At 45.2% G+C, this 18,878-nt stretch overlaps 1 protein-coding gene across 1 annotated transcript in view; it reads right to left on the bottom strand.

Moving 5' to 3' along the window:
- ITFG1 (integrin alpha FG-GAP repeat containing 1) overlaps positions 1-18,878 on the bottom strand; it is a 166,103-nt gene that overhangs the window by 16,433 nt on the left and 130,792 nt on the right. The window contains 1 exon segment of the mRNA XM_015409414.1: positions 988-1,126. Coding sequence (XP_015264900.1) covers positions 988-1,126 — 139 coding nt within the window.

Here is an 18,878-nt window from a genome sequence, read left to right as displayed (position 1 = left end):
AAGATTGCGGGGAAAAACATCAACAACCTCAGATATGCAGATGATACCACTCTAATGGGAGAAAGTGAAGAGGACCTAAAGAGCCTCATGCTAAAAGTAAAAGAGGAGAGCGTAAAGGTTGGCTTGAAACTCAACATCAAAAAAACTAAGATCATGGCATCCGGCCCCATCACTCCTTGGCAAATAGAAGGAGAAGTTGTGGAAGCAGTGACAGACTTCATGTTCCTGGGATCCAAGATCACTGCAGATGGTGACTGCAGCCATGAAATTAAAAGACGCCTGCTCCTTGAGGAAAGCAACGGGCAAACCTTGACAGTATAATAAAAAGTAGAGACATTACCCTGCCAACAAAAGTCCATATGGTCAAGACAATGGTATTCCCAGTAGTACTGTATGGCTGTGAGAGTTGGACTATAAGGAAGGCCGAGCGCCGAAGAATAGCGTCTTTTGAATTATGGTGCTGGAGAAGACTCTTGAGAGTCCCCTGGGCTGCAAGAAGAACAAATCAATCAATCCTAAAAGAAATCAACCCTGACTGTTCCCTGGAAGGCCAGATACTGAAGATGAAGCTCAAATACTTTGGCCATTAAATGAGAAGGGAGCACTCACTGGAGAAGACCCTGATGCCGGGAAAGATTGAAAGTCAAAGAAGAAGGGGACGGCAAAGGATGAGATGATCAGACAGTGTTATCGAGGCAACGAACATGAAATTAAGCAAACTCCGGAGCATGACGGAAGACAGGAGGGCCTGGCATGATTTGGTCCATGGGGTCGTGAAGAGTCAGACTCGACGGTGCGACTGAACAACAAATATTCAAATTTCAGCCAGCCTGTGTTTACTGCAGTTCTCAAGACACAATCCCAGCATGCTCATGACACTGCACCGCAACCTCCCCCAGGGTTAGGAGTCCAATGTGATCCTGAGCACAGCACTCAACTGAATTCAGACATTCATACTAAACATCAGTACAGCTTTAGGCAAATTACGGACTTTCACATACCTTTGCACCCGGAGGACAAGGAATACCAACATACAGGTGATCGAGGAAATTGGCGCTACGTCCCAAGCCCAAAACGTTGTACGGGAGCTGGAGAGCAAAGTGTGCTGACTGACTCAGTTGTCCAGCTGCAATTTAATTTAAAAAAGGAACATGTAACAAATATATTGTTTAAAACCTCCTGAGCAATAATTTCTTTTTATACAGAGGAGCAATTGTAGGGATACTGGGTTAGACAGTCATCAGCAACACTCCAATCCCATAAATGTATGGATTCAGTTCGGTGTCGTGGTTAAGTGCGCGGACTCTAATCTGGGAGAACCGGGTTTGATTCCCCACTCCTCCACTTGCACCTGGCTGGATGACCTTGGGCAAGCCGTAGTTCTGGCACAGCTGTTCTTGACAAAGAGCAGTTTCTGTCAGAGCTCTCTCAGCCCCACCTACCTCACAGGGTGTCTGTTGTGGGGAGGGGAAGGGAAAGGAGTTTGTAAGCCGCTCTGACACTGCATAGACATTATCTTGCACCCTTTGCACCAATCCTGCGAGGTCAGTCGGTATTATTCTCATACTGCAGATAGGGGCTGAGGCTTGGACAGAGAAAGGCAGGCTTGTTTAGCGCCACTTAATGAGTTCATAGCAAAGGTGAGACTGAACCCAACGGCTTCCTCATTTGCATTTCCAGCTCTTAGCCACTCCTTTAAGCAAAACGAATGCAACTTTTAAACATTTTCCATCCATATTTATCAGTGCACTGATTCATATCTACCATGGAGTCCACTTTTGGTGCACGGTAATAAAAAGTGGCTGTGTCTCATTTTAACAAAGAGAATAAACAGAAAGAGAATTCAAAGTTTAATCCTTCACTTAGTCAAACAAAAAAATTGCTGATAGCATGTTGATGATGAATGAACCAAGTTGACCCATCATTTTATTTTGTTTTGGCTACCCATGTGATGTGTGTTCCCTTTTTTTATGTATTCCAGCATTATTAAATTGAGGATCTCAAATTAAGCAATAATATATGACAGATATAACTCATCACACAGTAAATCGCATCTTGTATGACAGGATGGGCACTCGTAGGTAGAACTTGATCTCTGCGACTAGGCATGAATGATCACACCATGATTTGTTCACTGCATTTCTTTACTAAGTAAAAACTGACTGTTTTCCTTTAAGGTAACATATTCTCGCAGATAGATATGGGAGATACACACAATTGCAGAGTGGAGTCATCAAAACATTTCACGCATTTAAAGCATGGCTGACTTTTATGATCTTCCGGGGCTTAAAATCTATTGGGAACTTTCATTTTATTTTCAGCTATATCCAGAACAACCGATTCCCCAATTTGTTTTGGTCTACAGTACAAAATATACTATGTGCAATGCTTTACATACAAAAGGGCCTCAAAACAATACTGATGCTCATGAAAGTAAAATATCCTTGCTGGTTCCTATTACATGAGCTGAAGGATAACACTTCTCCCTCCCCCCCCCCCGGCAGCTAGCGCATTTCCCACAATGGAAGGGATTCCAAAGAGCACCACAGCTGTAGTGGAAACTGCATGTACAGCATCTATAATTCACATCTGGAGACTACATTTTGTATTCCAGCATGGACCAGTGCCCAATTTTATTGGGTCCAGATATCTGTGCCAGGTGTAAATTATGATTACATCCACTTCGGTAAAGACGAAAAGTTAATACATAAAACACTACTCTGATATTCAACAGGAACGATATTACGAAGTGTTTGAAAATGGAGCCTTACATTTACTGTGGTAAGACAACAGAGTTATGCAGGAAAAGTCTTGATTTCTGATAAAGAGTTTTCTGGAGACATGGGGCAACGTGAAGTGCCAAACTCAAGCTTGACCTAAGAACCCCTTTTTAGAAAACGTCCGGCATTTGGTGAGTCATACTTATTGGCCCCACCTCTCACTGTTTAATTGAAGGTTAGAATAGAACATGGGTGTCGAACTCATTTGTTATGAGGGCCGGATCTGACATAAATGAGACCTTGTTGGGCTGGGCCATGTGTGTGAGAAAATGTAATGCCAAGTAGCGGAGATATAAACTTTATAAAGGACACAAACACTTAAAATAAAGACATGCTTAAAACATTAGCACTCTTGCAATATTTTGTTTATTTAACACTGTCTGATAACTGACACCTCTTGCTCTGAATTACTGCATCAAAAGGTCTGTGCTGTTGCAATATTGAGTATGCTGTTCAGGTGTGTATCTTTAAGCTGCAAACCTACAATGACACAGCAGCGGCAGAAGTGGAAGCAGAAGCAGGAGACAGCCAGTTCCACTGCGGGCCTGATAGAAGCCCTCCGGGGGCCTGATCCAGTCCCCGGGCCACATGTTTGACACCCCTGGAATAGAACATACACACATAACAACATTGCCTCTTTCTGCAAGGGTCAGAACTCTGTTTTCCCTTTATCTCTTATGGGTATGCAGCCACATACACATAGAATGGTTCCAGATCACTGGCTGCACACATGGCAGGTTAGAAGATGGAAGCATGATTCCTTTCTCCCCCCCTTCTTCCACTATTTGTTCTCCGGATATCAAATGCCACGCAAGAAGATTATAAAGCCTTATAATATACTGGATTATCAAAGATCATGCAATTCATGTCATGATTCTTCATCCTCCCTTTCTGGACACCTGATACTCTTATCACTGTACACTCTAATCTGAGATTACAAGACAAATGCCAATATGATGAAACATTAGATTACTAAAAGGACTGTGGTTAACAGTAACTTACTAAGTCCTTGAAGAAAAGAAAGAATACTTTGGGGGGGGGGGGAATGGAAGGAAACCGCCATTATTGGAACTCCAAGAATGTTTGGTGTACAATGACAAATGTCAAACAATGCAGAAGGTGTCTAAAAGCATAATCATAGCATATCCACCATGGGCAGCATTCAGAGTCTTGGATGCGGATGGCAGAATGAAGGCATCTCATAGTGTTGAACAGTTTTCAAATGTGGTTTTCTAATATTCAGAGCAACAAAGCAAATCCATTGGTAGAAGAGAATCAATGATATGGACCACAGCACCAAGAGCCAACCACCAAGGCAAACATGTGGACTTTCAAGACAATGCAGCACTTTAACTGTGACGCCACCCTATCAAAAATCTTCACTGTGTACAAAACAAAGGAACAGTATCTAGCCATGCACTTGTGCAACTGCCCAGTCCCTAGAGAGGGTCAACAAGTTATTTGGGGAGGGGGCGGTATTTTTGTGTGTGTGCGTGTTTGCTTGCATGCCTGGAAGTCATGGCGACTTCTGGCGACCCCTTCTGGGGGTTTGGTCATTTTTCAGAGAGGTGGTATAGTTTTCTGCCTCTGTGTCCCGAGCCCTGGTATTCTTTGGAGGTCTCCCTTCCAATTACTTGCCAGGGTTGGCCTTGCTTAGCTTTTAAGATCTGATGAGATTGGGTTTGCCTGAGCTATCCAGGTCAGAGCAGTCAACAAGTTATTTTCGTAGTGCACCGTGCAACTGTGACACAAGATGTGCATTCCCTTGGGATGTGACTATGTCCCTGATCCTAAATCTTGACCTGCCAAAGCTAAACCACCTCTGGAGGAGGACTTCTGATCACCTAAGGCAGTCCTGCATCCCTTCTGGATGCCTGGAGACGCAAACAGTTCTATCTCCAATCAGAAATAAGACAAAGTGTGTGGGTGGGGAAAGTGTCTGCTGTTGCCACTGATGATCAGAAGGCCACAAAGAGAAGAAGAGATTGGATTTATACCCCACCCTTCACTTGGAGTCTCAGAGTGGCTTACAAACACCTTTCCCCTCCCCTCCCCACAACAGACACCCTGTGAGGTAGGAGGGGCTGAGAGAGCGCTGAGAGAAATTGCTCTTTCAGGAACACCTCTGACAGAACTATGGCTTGCCCAAGGACATTCTGCAAGTGGAGGAGTAGGGAATCAAACTCGGTTCTCCCAGATTAGAGTCCGCGCACTTAACCACTACACCAAACTGGAAAGGGATTAGCAGGGTGAAAGAAGCAGAGGGCAGACTCAAGGCTTGCGACCGACATAATGTTCCAACTGTAGGAGGGAGCTGCAGGATTCTCCAGGTAGGCTACCATTCTTAGACAAACCAAAGGCACATGATTATAACGTGGAGGGTTCCCTTGGTAACTCTAAGTATTTATGCTCTCCCCCCTCCCATCTAAAATGGTAGTTTCCTAAATAAAAAAATACTGCCGTATGCTTCCGGGGGTAAGTAATCCTGGCCTGACTCTCTCTTCATCGCCCTTCCCCTACAGATTTTCTTTTAGAGACCATGTTCCAAGAGTGAGGCCTGACTGTATGTGTGGAACTCTAAGGAACTGGGATGTACATTTCAGATTAGGTTATCTGCAGTGGAGAACGCTGATCCCTCAAAAACATCAGATGCTAGTCCAGAGCAGTGAAAAGATACATGAGAAAGCCGAAAAAATTGACTGCAAAAAAGGAAGGTTGTGTGTCCTAGGAATTTGCTAAATTAGAGGATTCAAATTCCGATCTTATAACTTCTTGATGTTTTTACAACCCAGTATAAAATGTTCGTAATTTAGGCTGCTAAAAGGATGCAGCAGCTGCTTGCTCCATTTTATATATGCACCGCTTGAATTTTTGTGGCTGGGAAAATGAGGTATTTGTTTAGGATGACAAGCTGCAGTCACTGAATAATATGTACGCAGGAACAGCCATCAACTGAGTCAAATTAAACAAAAAATAAACAAATTAAGGGAGTTAAGGAAAGCACTGATGTAGTAAGCCATTATTGATTATTTTGTAGCACTGAAGTCCTTCATAGCTTGCTTGTCAAAAAAAGTGAAGGGCAATTAATGAATGGTCGAGTTTTAATTAGATCCAGGATCTGAACTGAGATTACATTCAATTTTCCAATGGGCACTATTTTTCAGTGCTTCCTTCCCCCCCTAGCATAAATCAACTCTTCTTCTTTTTAAAGCTTCTAAAATGAACCTTTTCAAGCTAGGCAGGGGGGTAGGGATTTACCCTCAAATGAAGCAGCAATTCATATAGTACATACTAGCATTTCATGGACATGTGAATAGCCAATTATATTCCCCAATTCCAATTTGTTCCCTTCTTTCCCCATTACTAGATGATCCAAATTCCAGAGGGCTGAGTAGCCTGGCCTAGTCTCCTGGTTTATCTCCACTTCTTCTGTTGACCTGATGATGTCCTTCATGGGCAACACAAAAGGCCAAGACTTCCAGAGAAAGGAAACAGGGCCAATAACCAGCCTTACATGCTAGGCGGGGCTTTCACATTTTTAAGAGGCTCTTCAAATAAATTAACTGAAAGTCAGCAGTTGCCTCAAAACAGGTTAACTACCATCGATGCTCCCTCTAAGCCGTGGAGTCTTGTGAGCAAAAATTCTCCTTTGTGAGCTACTGGCATTAAAGTTGTGAGCGAGTGATTTGGCTACTGCATAAATTAGTTTGCTCTGGAGCCACCCTTCCTGAGGTAAGACAAAAATGTGTGAGCCGGACGCTAGAAAACTGTGAGCTAGCTCACACTAACTCGGCTTAGAGGGAACACTGACTACAATGCTGTAACACACCCAAAGAGTGCACATGTGTCTTGTCTCTCTCGTTAGCTCCAGAAAAATGCAAGCCAAATAGGAACATTTGTTTTGAATTCAGAAACGTTTACTTATTTATATCAAAGTACCTGCCTCAAACGGTATGTTTTTGGTTATGTTTTAGCAACCTGCGATGCTTAAGTCATGCTATCTCGAGGAGGTTTTCTCCCTCAGGTTCACTTAAGCTAGATAAAAGTACTGGGATTGGAAGGGGGGGGGACATCTACCACGGGTGGATGCAGCTGGGCGGGTCAGGTGGGCGGGGTTTGGAGAAGGTCAGCTGGAGGGGGAAGCAGAAAACTGAACATGTTCCTATTCTGAAACCAAGTTCTTGTTTTTCAAATGGACACGGTCATGCTACAAATTAAAAAGGCTATTTCTGTTTCTGGTTTTTTTGTTTTTAAGGTGGGGACAATGTATTGCTACTGGTCTCATCTTGGCTAGGGCCCCAAGGGGAGCTGATTGATTGCTTGAGAATCAGGGAGCCAAAAATTCCCGAACCCAATACACCGACTGATCAGCAAAAACTAGCTGATAATTTAATGAGAAGAGAAATTTGAGGAGAGGTTAAAATACCTTTCAACACAAGGGTTGCCTTGCTCAAGAGAAGAAGAAGAAGAAGAAGAAAACCTTCCCCTCCCCACAGCAGATATCCTGTGAGGTAGGTGAGGCTGAGAGAGCTCTCTCAAGAACTCGTAAGAGAACAAACTCTGAGAGAACTTGTGACTGAACCAAGGTCACACCAGCAGCTGCATGTGGAAGAGTGGGGAATCAAACCTGGTTCTCCCAGATTACAGTCCACGCTCCTAACCACTGCACCAAACTGGCTCTCAAGGAAGGCAGCTCTCATTTTCCTACCATGTTCTGGGGGTTGCTTCTCCCCCCCACCCCAGGTCACTGGAGCTGCTGCCAAAGATGGCAGACTGATGCTCATTAGTATGCAAATCAGAACGGCTGTGATTATGCAAAGGAAAACAGCTGTGTAAACTTTCATTTTCCCTTTTCAAGTTCCACAGTGCTGACACTGTTGATCAAGGGTAAAGTCTCAGATGTAAAATTTTTAAAAATCCTTAATTTATTGGGAAAACTGCAAACAAAAACAAAAGGGAGTGATTTGTGGAACCGTTGAAAAGACGGCCTGCTTTGACTAAGCGGCAGCAGAGCAGATTCAGGCATACAGTGATAATAAGGCTAGAAATAACAGAGTACCTTTGGAGAGAGTAATCTGGAAAGGTTATTCCCTCTGACAAGGCCTCGGGACCTTGGGCTGAAAAGCCACGATGGCAATTACTTTAATTTACAAAAGCCAGAGGCCGACAAAGCCAGCAGCTGTAGGGCAATAGACAGGCTGGAAGCAACACAAAGGGGGAAAGTGGTTGCGAGACGAACTGGTTGAGTCGGCACAAATATAATTTGGAGCAGTGACTGCAAAACTGGACCTTGAACCAAAACTCTGTGCATTATGTACAAAGGCCCCACCTCCCCCACTCATTTGGTGCTTTTCCTTAGAAAGAAACACCCCCCTTCTTTCTTCTGCCACCATCATCTGGTGGATGACTCAATATTTCCCCCTATAAAAGCATTATCTCTTGAAAGGGGCTATAGCTGCCCCCTGCTAAGTTGCAAGTCTGCAGTCCTCTATTTGCATTGTCTACTTTCCAGGTTGTCTTTCCCTCTCGGCCTCCACTCCCCTAGTCAGGTGCAGCCAACTCTGTGCCACGGTTGGTGTGTGCCATGGCTCCTCTGCAACCTCTCCAATGCCCTTCCTTCCTTTGCTCTCTCTGTGCCGTTCCTATTCATTTCCCCGCAGTCCTTCCTTTTGGTAGCAGTTAGCACAATGGATGCTGTCTTAGTCCAAGCACCTGCTTCGGAGAGTGCCTTTTATTCAACCAAGTGACCTTTCAGACTTGCAAAATACTCATCTTTCTGAAGAAAGGTTTGCTTGTACCATTTTCTGAACATTTCCTTTCCCTCCTGGTGCTCGGTCCACGTATTGCCTCTCAAGCACACAGGGAGGAGACTCCCTAATGAGAACTGCCCTCTCGCTCCCCACACTGGTGTAGAGGTTTGGTGTAGTGGTCAGGAGCACAGACTCTAATCTGGTAGAACCGGGTTTGATTCCCCACTCCTCCACATGCAGCTGCTGGCGTGACCTTGGGCCAGTCACAAGTTCTCTCAGAGCTGTTCTCTCAAGGGCACTTCTCGAGAGAGCCCTCTCAGCCCCACCTACCTCACGGGGTGTCTGTTGTGGGGAGGGGAGGGGAAGGGAAAGCTCTGAGACTCCTTTGGGTAGTGAAGTGCAGGGTATAAATCCAATCTCTTCTTCTAATGCCTTATTACCCTTCAGCACCGTCTCAAATGTGTGTCCCCCCCCATAAGGATGTCGGTAAAACTGCAGCAGACGACTTGTTCTCGGCTAGCCCTATTACTGTAGATCATGAGCTCGAGGACCCAAAGCGGCACTAAATAACCCCGGCATGACTGAACTACGTGAGCCCAGAAGGGCTAGTGAGATGCTGGCTCAGCAGCAGGTGAAAGGCCAGGCTGCCAAGGAAGGTTGGAAATAGTGAGCAAAGTGGCATCGGTTATCAGATCTGGACATAAAGAGCAATGGATTGAGAAGACAAACGGCCCCAGAGTTTAAGGACGGAGATAGCCTCTTGTGCCCTTTCCGCCTGTCAGACAGGGCCGAGGGGTTAATATCCACCAGGATTTAATGAAGATTAGTCACCTCTTTCTCGTTGAAATATTACAGAGCTCCCTTACTAGGCCGTTCAAGAACTGGGAGACAGAAACGCTTGAAAAAGGCAGAATCCTCTTTTGCATTTACAGGATACTGGGAGATTCTTCTCAGGCAATACGGGGGGCCCTTCAAAACCAGTACTCTAATCCTTTTGCAGTCAGGACGAATGATTTGCATAATCCAATTACTCCATACTGGAATTTGCATTTTGGGAGTTTAAGCCTAGCAAAGGGTGGATTGTTGGGGAGGAAGTCTGAAGTGGGCGAGGGAGGAGGGAGGAGGGGGAAAGGATTAGCTGCCTGGCCTTCACGTTTTATGAGAAAGGGAAGAGAGACTGGGGGACATCTGATCGCTCACAGAGACATAGGCAATGCAGGCCCCTTTCATCTTGGACTCAACTGTTATCATGGGTTCTGCTAGATTGGAGTCCAGCAGCACCTTAGAGACTGATTTTTCGGGCTGCCAAGTGGGGGCGGGGGGCGGGGAAACCCCCGCTTTGGAGGCCCGATTTCCGCCGCGGTGGAATTTGGCCCCGGGGGGGACTCTGCTGCGTCCCCCACGTCGCTCACGTCGGGGGCGTGGCCCAGATCGTCAGGGGGGGAACCATATGGTTCCTCCCCCGATGATCTGGGCCACACCCCCAACGTGAGCGATGTAGCACGTCACTTCCTGTGACGTGCTGCCGGCGCGCACGCGTCCGGCAAGGCTCCCCCGCTACGAAGGGTGAGTACACTTGGCAACCCTAACAAGCTTACATACTAAGAGCAATGCTGGATCAGACCAGTGGTGGTTCATCTAGTCCAGCATCCCCTCTCACACCAACTAGCCGACCAGTTCCTCTGCAGGCAGAGGCCTTCCCCTGATGTTGCCTCCTGGCATCGGTATTTAGAGTTTTACTGGCTCTGAATGTGGAGGTTCTCTTTAGTCCCCATGGGCTAGTAGCCACTGATAGACCTCTCCTCCATGAATTTTAACGCTTTCTATCTCTGTCTGAAAGTAAGCTTTTATTCTCAAAAGCTTATACTCAGAAAATCTTGTTGGTGTCTTGAGGTCCAGTGTGGTGTGGTGGTTAGGAGTGCGGAGAACGGGGTTTGATTCCCCACTCCTCCACATGAAGCCAGCTTGGTGACCTTGGGTCAGTCACAAGTTCTCTCAGAGCTATTCTCTCAAGGACAGTTCTGGAAAGAGCTCACTCAGCCCCACCTACGTCACAGGTTGCCTGTTGTGAGGAGGGAAAGGGAAAGGAGATTGTAAGCCGCTCTGAGACTCCTTCAGGTAGTGACGGGTGGGGTATAAATCCAATCTTTTCTTCTAAGTTGGTGCTGGAACCAAATCTCGCTGTTCCACTGCAGACCAACATGGCCACCCTCTGAAACTACCAAGGGTTCTGCATCCTAAAATACCGGAAGCCCTAGAAATAAGAAGCCTGGTTCTTAAAAAAAGTAAAGACCAAACAACACGCAGCATCAATACCTCGAGTTACCAAGCAAGCAGACAGCAAACCTGCTCCCCATTTCCTCACTTCTGTCATGCCAGTTCAGTATAAACCCTGGGAGGTTCAAGTCTGCCATTAACTCCAAATGTTCTGGACTGCTGGCTAGGATCAAGAAGCAGACCTGCCCTCGAAATGGCATTGGGCACGGAAGCTGTCCCACTGAGGCTGGCGCAGGACAGCGCAGCCTGTCTCCTGGCTCGGCGAGGCCGCGCCATGCTAATGCTCCAGCATCTGCGCCAACTCCCCATCCCCTCCCGAGGCAATCTGGAGACGGAATAAGCCAGACTGCAGCAGCAGACTCCAAGACTTTCTCTGACTGAAGCACATCTCAGTTAGGTTGGCCTTGCTGCCCCCATCCCCTCCAGCATAGTTCTGCAGAGGGAAGTGAACGGCAGATGTTCATAGAGGGTGTGCTCTGTTTAGTATACGTGCTATCTAAATTAAGCAGCACCCACCTTAGGGCAGGTGGGTGTTTCGTTTGATGGCATTTTAGTCCACAAAGTCGCTTGAATAACCGACTACATAGCATTGCCCAGAGGGTCTAAAATGCTCGAACGGCAACATTCACACCATCATAAAATTGTAGTCCGTAAGGTGCTATCTGAATTAAGCAGCACCCACCTTGGGGCAGGTGGGTGCTTCATTCGATGGCATTTTAGTCCGCAAAGTCGCTTGAACAACCGACTACATTGCATTGGCCAGAGGGTCTAAAATGCTCGAACGGCAACATTCACACCATCATAAAATTGTAGTCCGTAAGGTACCATGAGGGTTGCTATTTTCGATACAACAGAATGGCAGTGCAATGGTACGCAAAGTTACTCTGGTCTTAACCCATTGATTTCAGTGATGGAATCTCTCCCAACTGAGAATATGGCTTGTGTGAGCAACTCCATGAACTGTAAACGTTCAGCTTTGCCAGTTATGCAAATGATTTACTTCCTTCTGGTATTTAGCTTGAAACTTAAATATGCTTTTTCCAGGCTCGAAAAAAGCTTTGTTAAAAAGACTTGAAAGCTTGCCTAATCCTCTTTCACATAGACAATAAATCATTTTCAGTGGGGAGATGCCTGAACATGATAATTACTAAGTGCAGAGAACAAAATAAACGTGGGCGCAGCTATTGTTTAGGAAAATGTCTTATCCGAGGCAAAGTCCGATTTTTAAAAAAATTAAAAAATGGTGTGCATCAGTTTTAAAACAAAAAGGAAATAGTCAAGAATGCACTGGGATCTGTGCTTCTAAAATACATAAACGTTATTTTGAAACATCTGAGTTTAATTAGGAAAAAAAATCATTTGTGGAATTACCAAATACAATAGCTGAGACTACAGAATAGTGGCTAAGAGAATGAGCTATGAATCAAGAAATCTCCAGTTCAATTTTTCCTGTGCCATAAATTAGCTAGGTAATCTGCTCTCTCAGTCTCATTTCCACATCTGCAAACTGGGGATAATACTACTAGCTCAACCTCACAGGATTGTTCCACAGAGTACTGAAATAATATATGTAAAGCACTTTCAGTGCTCTAAAGAAGAAGATAAGAGATTGGATTTATACCACGCCCTTCACTACCCAAGGGAGTCTCAAAGCGGCTTACAAACTCCTTTCCCTTCCCCTCCCCACAACAGACACCCTGTGAGGTGGGTGGGGCTGAGAGAGCTCTGACAGAAACTGCTCTTTTTCAAGAACAGCTGTGCCAGAACTATGTCTTGCCCAGGGTCATCCAGCAGGTACAAGTGGAGGAGTGGGGAATCAAACCTGGTTCTCCCAGATTAGAGTCAGCGCACTTAACCACTACACCGAACTGGCAGGGGTGTCGAACTCATTTGTTATGAGGGCTGGATCTGACATAAACGAGAGCTTGTTGGGCTGTGCCATTTGTGTCATAAAATGTAATGCCAGGTAGCGGAGATAGAGTTGTTGTTGTTTTTACTTAAAAAAATAGGGTGTTTTTTTACTTAAAATAAAAACATGCTTAAAACATTAGCGCTCTTGCAATATTTTGTTTATTTAACAGTGTCTGAGAACTGACACCCCTGGCTCTGAATTATTGCATCTGTGCTATTGCAATCCTGAGTATGCTGTTCAGGTGTGTATCTGTAAGCTGCAAACCTACGATGACACAGCAGCAGCAGAACTGGAAGAAGAAGCAGAAGACAGCCAGTCCCACTGCAGGCCTGATAGAAGCCCTCCGGGGGCCTTATCCAGCCCCCTGGGCTGCATGTTTGACCCCCCTGCTCTAAAGTACTATATAAATGAGAAAAAAACTGTGTATTCATAAATTGGCTGAGAGCCAGTTTGGTGTCATGGTTAAGTGTGCGGACTCTAATCTGGGAGAACCGGGTTTGATTCCCCACTCCTCCACTTGCACCTGCTGATGTGACCTTGGGTCAGTCACAAGCTCTGGCACAGCTGTCCTTGAAAAAGAGCAGTTTGTGTCAGAGTTCTCTCAGCCCCACCTACCTCACAGGGTGTCTGTTGTGGGGAGGGGAAGGGAAAGGAGTTTGTAAGCCGCTCTGAGACTCCAAGTGAAGGGTGGGGTATAAAGCCAATCTCCTCTTCTCTTCTTCTTCTAAAATGACGAACCGGATTCCTAGCTATATATTAGGTTGGAAAAGAAAGTCCCATTCCTTGTAAGCTAATTGCCTCTTTTCCTGAACTTTACTGTTCAGTACCTAGTGCTACAAATAGATGCTGGAGATGTAAGAAAAATCTAGGGACGTTTATCCATATCTGGTGGCGATGTAACAAGATCCAGAATTTTTGGAAAAAAGTTCAGGGCATAATAATAAAAATTTTAAAGACTAAACTACCGCTACTATCAGAAATATATCTTTTAAATATGATTCCAGATACAGTAAAAAGACATAAGCAGATAATAATATATATATTAACCGCGGCAAGAATCCTGATAGCAAAACGGTGGAAATCTAATAACTTACCTTCCATAAAGGAATTAAAGTATAAGGTGTTGGAAATAGCGGAAATGGATAGAGTGAATATAGAATTACAAAATAAACCAGAAGGAAAGTTCTGGGAAAGATGGGGAGTAATATATAACTGGCTTAAGATAAAGAAGAGAGAAATAAATTAAGTTAGACATAATAGAGTAAGGTTAGAGATTAAAGCGATAGTTAACTTGTATAAGACAAGGATTGTATACTAGGATCAGGAGAATCATTTGTTGTAAAATATATTAATGTGGAGTTTGTAAATATATGTTATTATACGTTAATGGAAAAACCAATAAAAACACTGTTAACTTTACAGTTCAGTACCTAGATTCAGGTGAGCACCCGTATTGGTCTGAAGTAACAGAACAAAGTTTGAGTCCGGTGGCACCTTTAAGACCAACAAAGGTTAATTCTGGGGGTAAGCTATAGTGTGCATGCATACTTCATCAGATCTGATGAAGTATGCATGCACACTATAGCTTACCCCCAGAATTAACCTTTGTTGGTCTTAAAGGTGCCACCGGACTCAAACTTTGTCCAGTGCCTAGTAAATGTTAGGCGCTAATCAGCTAATCATCGTCGCCAGCCATGTGATGGCAAAGCTGAAGAGCCGACATCGAAGCCCGACGCGCAACAAGCTGACTGTAATATTGCTTGCAAACAACAGGGCATTAATATTTAAAAACTAATCTCACAGATTCATCAATATTTATACGTCGGAAGGCTTTAATTTCGGGCTCGGCTCAATTGCCGCTTCAAGCCATTACTCTGCCACCTATGCACGGTTGTGATTTGCATTGTTAACTCCCCCAGCTACTGCGAAGAGTCCTTTTGGCAGATGCTGGAAATTGCTGGAGCAGGCCCAGTCAAGTCCCAAGACATTTGGGATCAACCCACTGTGACAGAGGTGGCCACCACCACCAGTTCCTCTGGTTGTCTGAGGACCACAGCAAAAACAAGCTGAAGGACCCCCTTCTCCTCTACTGTCCAGCCCGATGGCTAAAATCTGCCTGACAAACTCCGCTCCTTGTTCCACCCCCCCGCTGCCTTCAGAGCTGACATGGGTGGCAACCAGAGACGAGGCTTTTCCTGTGGTGGCACCGCACTTATGGAATGCCCTTCGCCTTGAGGCTTGCCTGGTGCCTACGTGGCTATCCTTTTTGACACTAAAGGTAAAGGTTCCCTTGCTCGAAAGCCAGTCGAATCCGACTCTAGGGTTGTGGTGCTCATCTCCGTTTCAAAGCCGAAGAGCCAGCGCTGTCCGAAGACGTTTCCGTGGTCATGTGGCCGGCATGACTAAACACCAAGGCGCACGGAACGCTGTTCCCTTCCCACCTAAGTGGTACCTATTTATCTCCTTGCAATTTCTTGCTTTCGAACTTCTAGGTTGGCAGGAGCTGGAACTAGAGACGGGAGCTCACTCCGTCATGCGGCACCCGGGTCTCGAACTGCTGAACTACCGACCTTCCACAGCCCGCAGTTCAGCGTCTTAACCACTTGACACTAGGCCAAAACATTTCTGTTTACTCTGCCTTTTAATTAAGGTGTTGATCTCTTTTCACACCGTTTTTGTAGTGTGTTTTTAGTCCGAAACCTGTGAACTTCGTTTTAGGCTGTTTAATGTTTTGTTCTCATGTTTAATTAGCAACTTTTCATGTTTTATGTTTTGATTAGATTTTATTTTGTAAGCTGTCTCAGGCAGTATGTTGTTGAAGGCTTTCACGGCTGGAGATCAAGAGTTGCTGTAGATGTATGGCCGTGGTCTTGGCATTGTAGTACCTGACATTTCGCCAGCAGCTGTGACTGGCATCCTCAGAGGTAGAACACAGAAAGATGGAGTACATTGACAAAGAGAGTACTCCATCTTCCTGTGTTATACCTCTGAGGATGCCAGTCACAGCTGCTGTTGAAACGTCAGGTACTACAATGCCAAGACCATGGCCATACAAGCCCGGAACATCTACAAATCTCAGGAAGGTTCCCTAAGCACTTTCTAAATAAATAAATATTAGACTTCTCAAATGGAATAAACATCCAGGTAGCTATTGACAAGCACCAAAGCAGACCAGACTATGCGCACTGGCTCTAGTTTCTCTAAAGGAGATTAGGAATGATCAGACACTCTGGCATTCTTTCTCTACTAGAGATGTACAATTTCCAGAAACAACATAAAAGATACTATTTGGCCAGAAAAAGAGCATTGCACAAAGGGTCAGTTATAATATCTGTGTAGCTAGAAGCGGTCTTCTTTCTTCTGTAGCTACTGGTTAGAGAGAGCTCAGTTCTCAATGAAACTTTCAGAATTTCCCTCTGAGGCTTTGGTGGAGATTCTGCCCCACCGCCTTCAGATCTCCCCCCCCCCCTCCAGCAAGGTAGGGCAAGAAGCTACCCAATCTGTGGGTATATGTGTCATAGCGGTTTGAAGGAAAAGTGAAAAGGTCAACCACAAGAGAAGAGTCATGTCAAAAGGGACACGGAGGCAACGGAAACTCTCCATGCTGCCCTCATGAAGATCGGGTGCAGAATATGTATACATCCACAAGCATGCCCAGCTTGTCTTTCAAAGCATTCCCACTCATTCTAAAAGACAAAACATTTCATAGGAGTTTCTTTTCAGTACTCCCCCCAAATTTCCAATCTTTCCATTGGAAAAACTGAAAAAGGGCTTTTTTTAAGAAAAAGGGAAGTGGTTTGCTATGGCCTACCTCTGCAGACTCAACTGAAGCTCAAATACTTTGGCCACCCAATGAGAACGGAGCACTCACTGGAGAAGACCCTGATGCTGGGAAAGACTGAAGGTCAAAGAAGACGGGGACGGCAAAGGATGAGATGGCTAGACAGTGTCATAGATGCAACGAACATGAAATTGAGAAAACTTCAGAGGACGGTGGAAGACAGGAAGGCCTGGCGGGATCTGGTCCATGGGGTCGCAAAGAGTCGGACTCGACTGTGCGACTGAAGAACAACAACCTCTGCAGAGCCTTCCTTGGTGGCCTCCCTTCCAAGCACTGGCCCTGCTTCGCTTCTGAGATCGGATGCGATCAGGATGTACCATGCTGCCTTTCCCTTCCCCAGCCTAACCTACTCCTCCATTTTATCCTCACAACAACCCTGTGAGGTATTAGGCTGAGAGTGAGTGACTGGCTCAAGGTCACCCAGCGAGTGGGGATTTGAACCCGGACCTCCACGATCCTAGCCTTGACACTCTAACCACCACACTGCCCTGGCTCTCTTAAAATGATTGAGACATGCCTCTATACAACTGTGGAAGTTTATAGTTATTGGAGAGGTGTGAGAGAGCGATAACTACAAAACACCTCACTTTTGCCCTACCCTATGCTTTATGGAAGATGCTGGCCACAGATTGAGTCTTTCTCATTGTGAATCTGCAAGGCCCCCAAACATTCTGTCATCGAAGCCTCTACACCAAAAACTGCCATCTCTGTACATTTATTTTGTAAGCTGGCTGGTCGCATTTCTCTTCTGAAATGACAAATCACATACAAGATAACTATTGTACCAGAACCCCTTCTTGTAAAGTCATATTTCATGGAGAAATATATATTTTCTGTTATCTGTTATCTACAGTTGTTTTCCTTCATTTTGCTTTTAGTTCAAACAGAAGTTCATCATTCATGACCGTTTTACTCTAGTGAGAAACACCACAACCAGTTAATAGCTCACACACAATTTCTATAAACTGCATTTTTCTTCCCAGCTATGTCGATGGTTAGGATGGCTGCTGTGCGTTAGTGACTGGATCGGATCATTCCTTGTTAGGGCCACGAACTGGCCATAGAACCTGGCTTGTTTGTCACTTGGTTATTAGAGCATCAGAGCCTCTAAATGACGAGCATCTCCTTGATTAATTCACGGCATTTCATACAGTAGTATTTTTGTGGCATGCGGTGTCTGGATAAATGGCAATTTGCCATATTCAGATCACATATTAAAAGCCCAACGTGTTTCTCTGGCTTGAAGTGAAGGAGACAGCTTACAAGTAGTGCTTTGGCAAGACACAGTTAAGAGTTTGTTAGAAGTCAACAGAGCAGCATTTGCCCAGCAGAGCTTCTTTGTGGAAAACATGTTGGGAGTTCAGAAGCCCTCAGCTAGTTCTGAATCAAAATTTTATGTACAGCACATGCTCTACGCGGCACTGAGGAATTTGCACCGCAGTCCTAAGCCACGTTATAACCCTTTTAAAGCACACTGACTTCAGTTCTCTTAGGAAGGGTTCAACCCTGCTTAGGACTGTACTGGAGGCATCAGGTACTTCTGAACCTGACTGAATCCGGATTGGAGCTGGTTTTGGATAAACACTGAGGAAGCAAGGTCTGTTCATGAAATGCATGAATAAAAATGTACAGCTGTCAAAGGTAGTGAGTTATTAAAGTTCTCGCAGCATAATAGGAGGAGCTAGCCTGATCTTGTCAGGTCTTGGGAGCTAAGTCAGGAAAAATGAGATCTGCCAGCTGAGTGCCGCAGCAACCCCCCCCCCCCGCCAGAGACTGCCAATAATAACAACACAGAAGAAGATCTGGAGACTGGGAGACCCTAGCCGAGAAAAACAACTCCAACCACTACTATAGGGTGCTGGTAGGTAGTCCCACCCCTACTTAACATATGTGGCCCTAGTTAGGGAAATAAAATGGTGATTAGCACCGACCTGTAAGCCGCTCAGAGACCCCTGGAAGGGGGTTCGAGCGGGATATAAAGTCTAATAATAAATAAATAAATAAATAAGTAGGGTTGGCCCAGGTTAGTCCTTGGATGGGAGACCAACAAGGAAGTCCAGGGTTGGTATGCAGAGGCAGACAAGTCTCTTGCCTTGAAAATGCTACAGGGTCGCCACGAGTCGGCCGTGACTTGATGGCACTTTCCACTTCTACTATTTGGTTTTTTTAAAACAATTTTATTGGGATATAATAAAAAAATCAAACACATATCAAAATTATATTGTTACAAGAGGGGGACCCGCGATACTCGCGGGGTGGTGGTGGTGGAGGGAGGCAGAGGAGGAAGCAGGAGGAGGAGGTAAGTACCCCCCCATCAT

This window comes from Gekko japonicus, unplaced genomic scaffold (assembly GCF_001447785.1).
Source record: "Gekko japonicus isolate JY-2015 unplaced genomic scaffold, Gekko_japonicus_V1.1 scaffold794, whole genome shotgun sequence".
Classification (NCBI taxonomy): domain Eukaryota; kingdom Metazoa; phylum Chordata; class Lepidosauria; order Squamata; family Gekkonidae; genus Gekko; species Gekko japonicus.
Note: the sequence above shows the minus strand (reverse complement) of the source record. Positions and strands in the feature narration are given on the sequence as shown.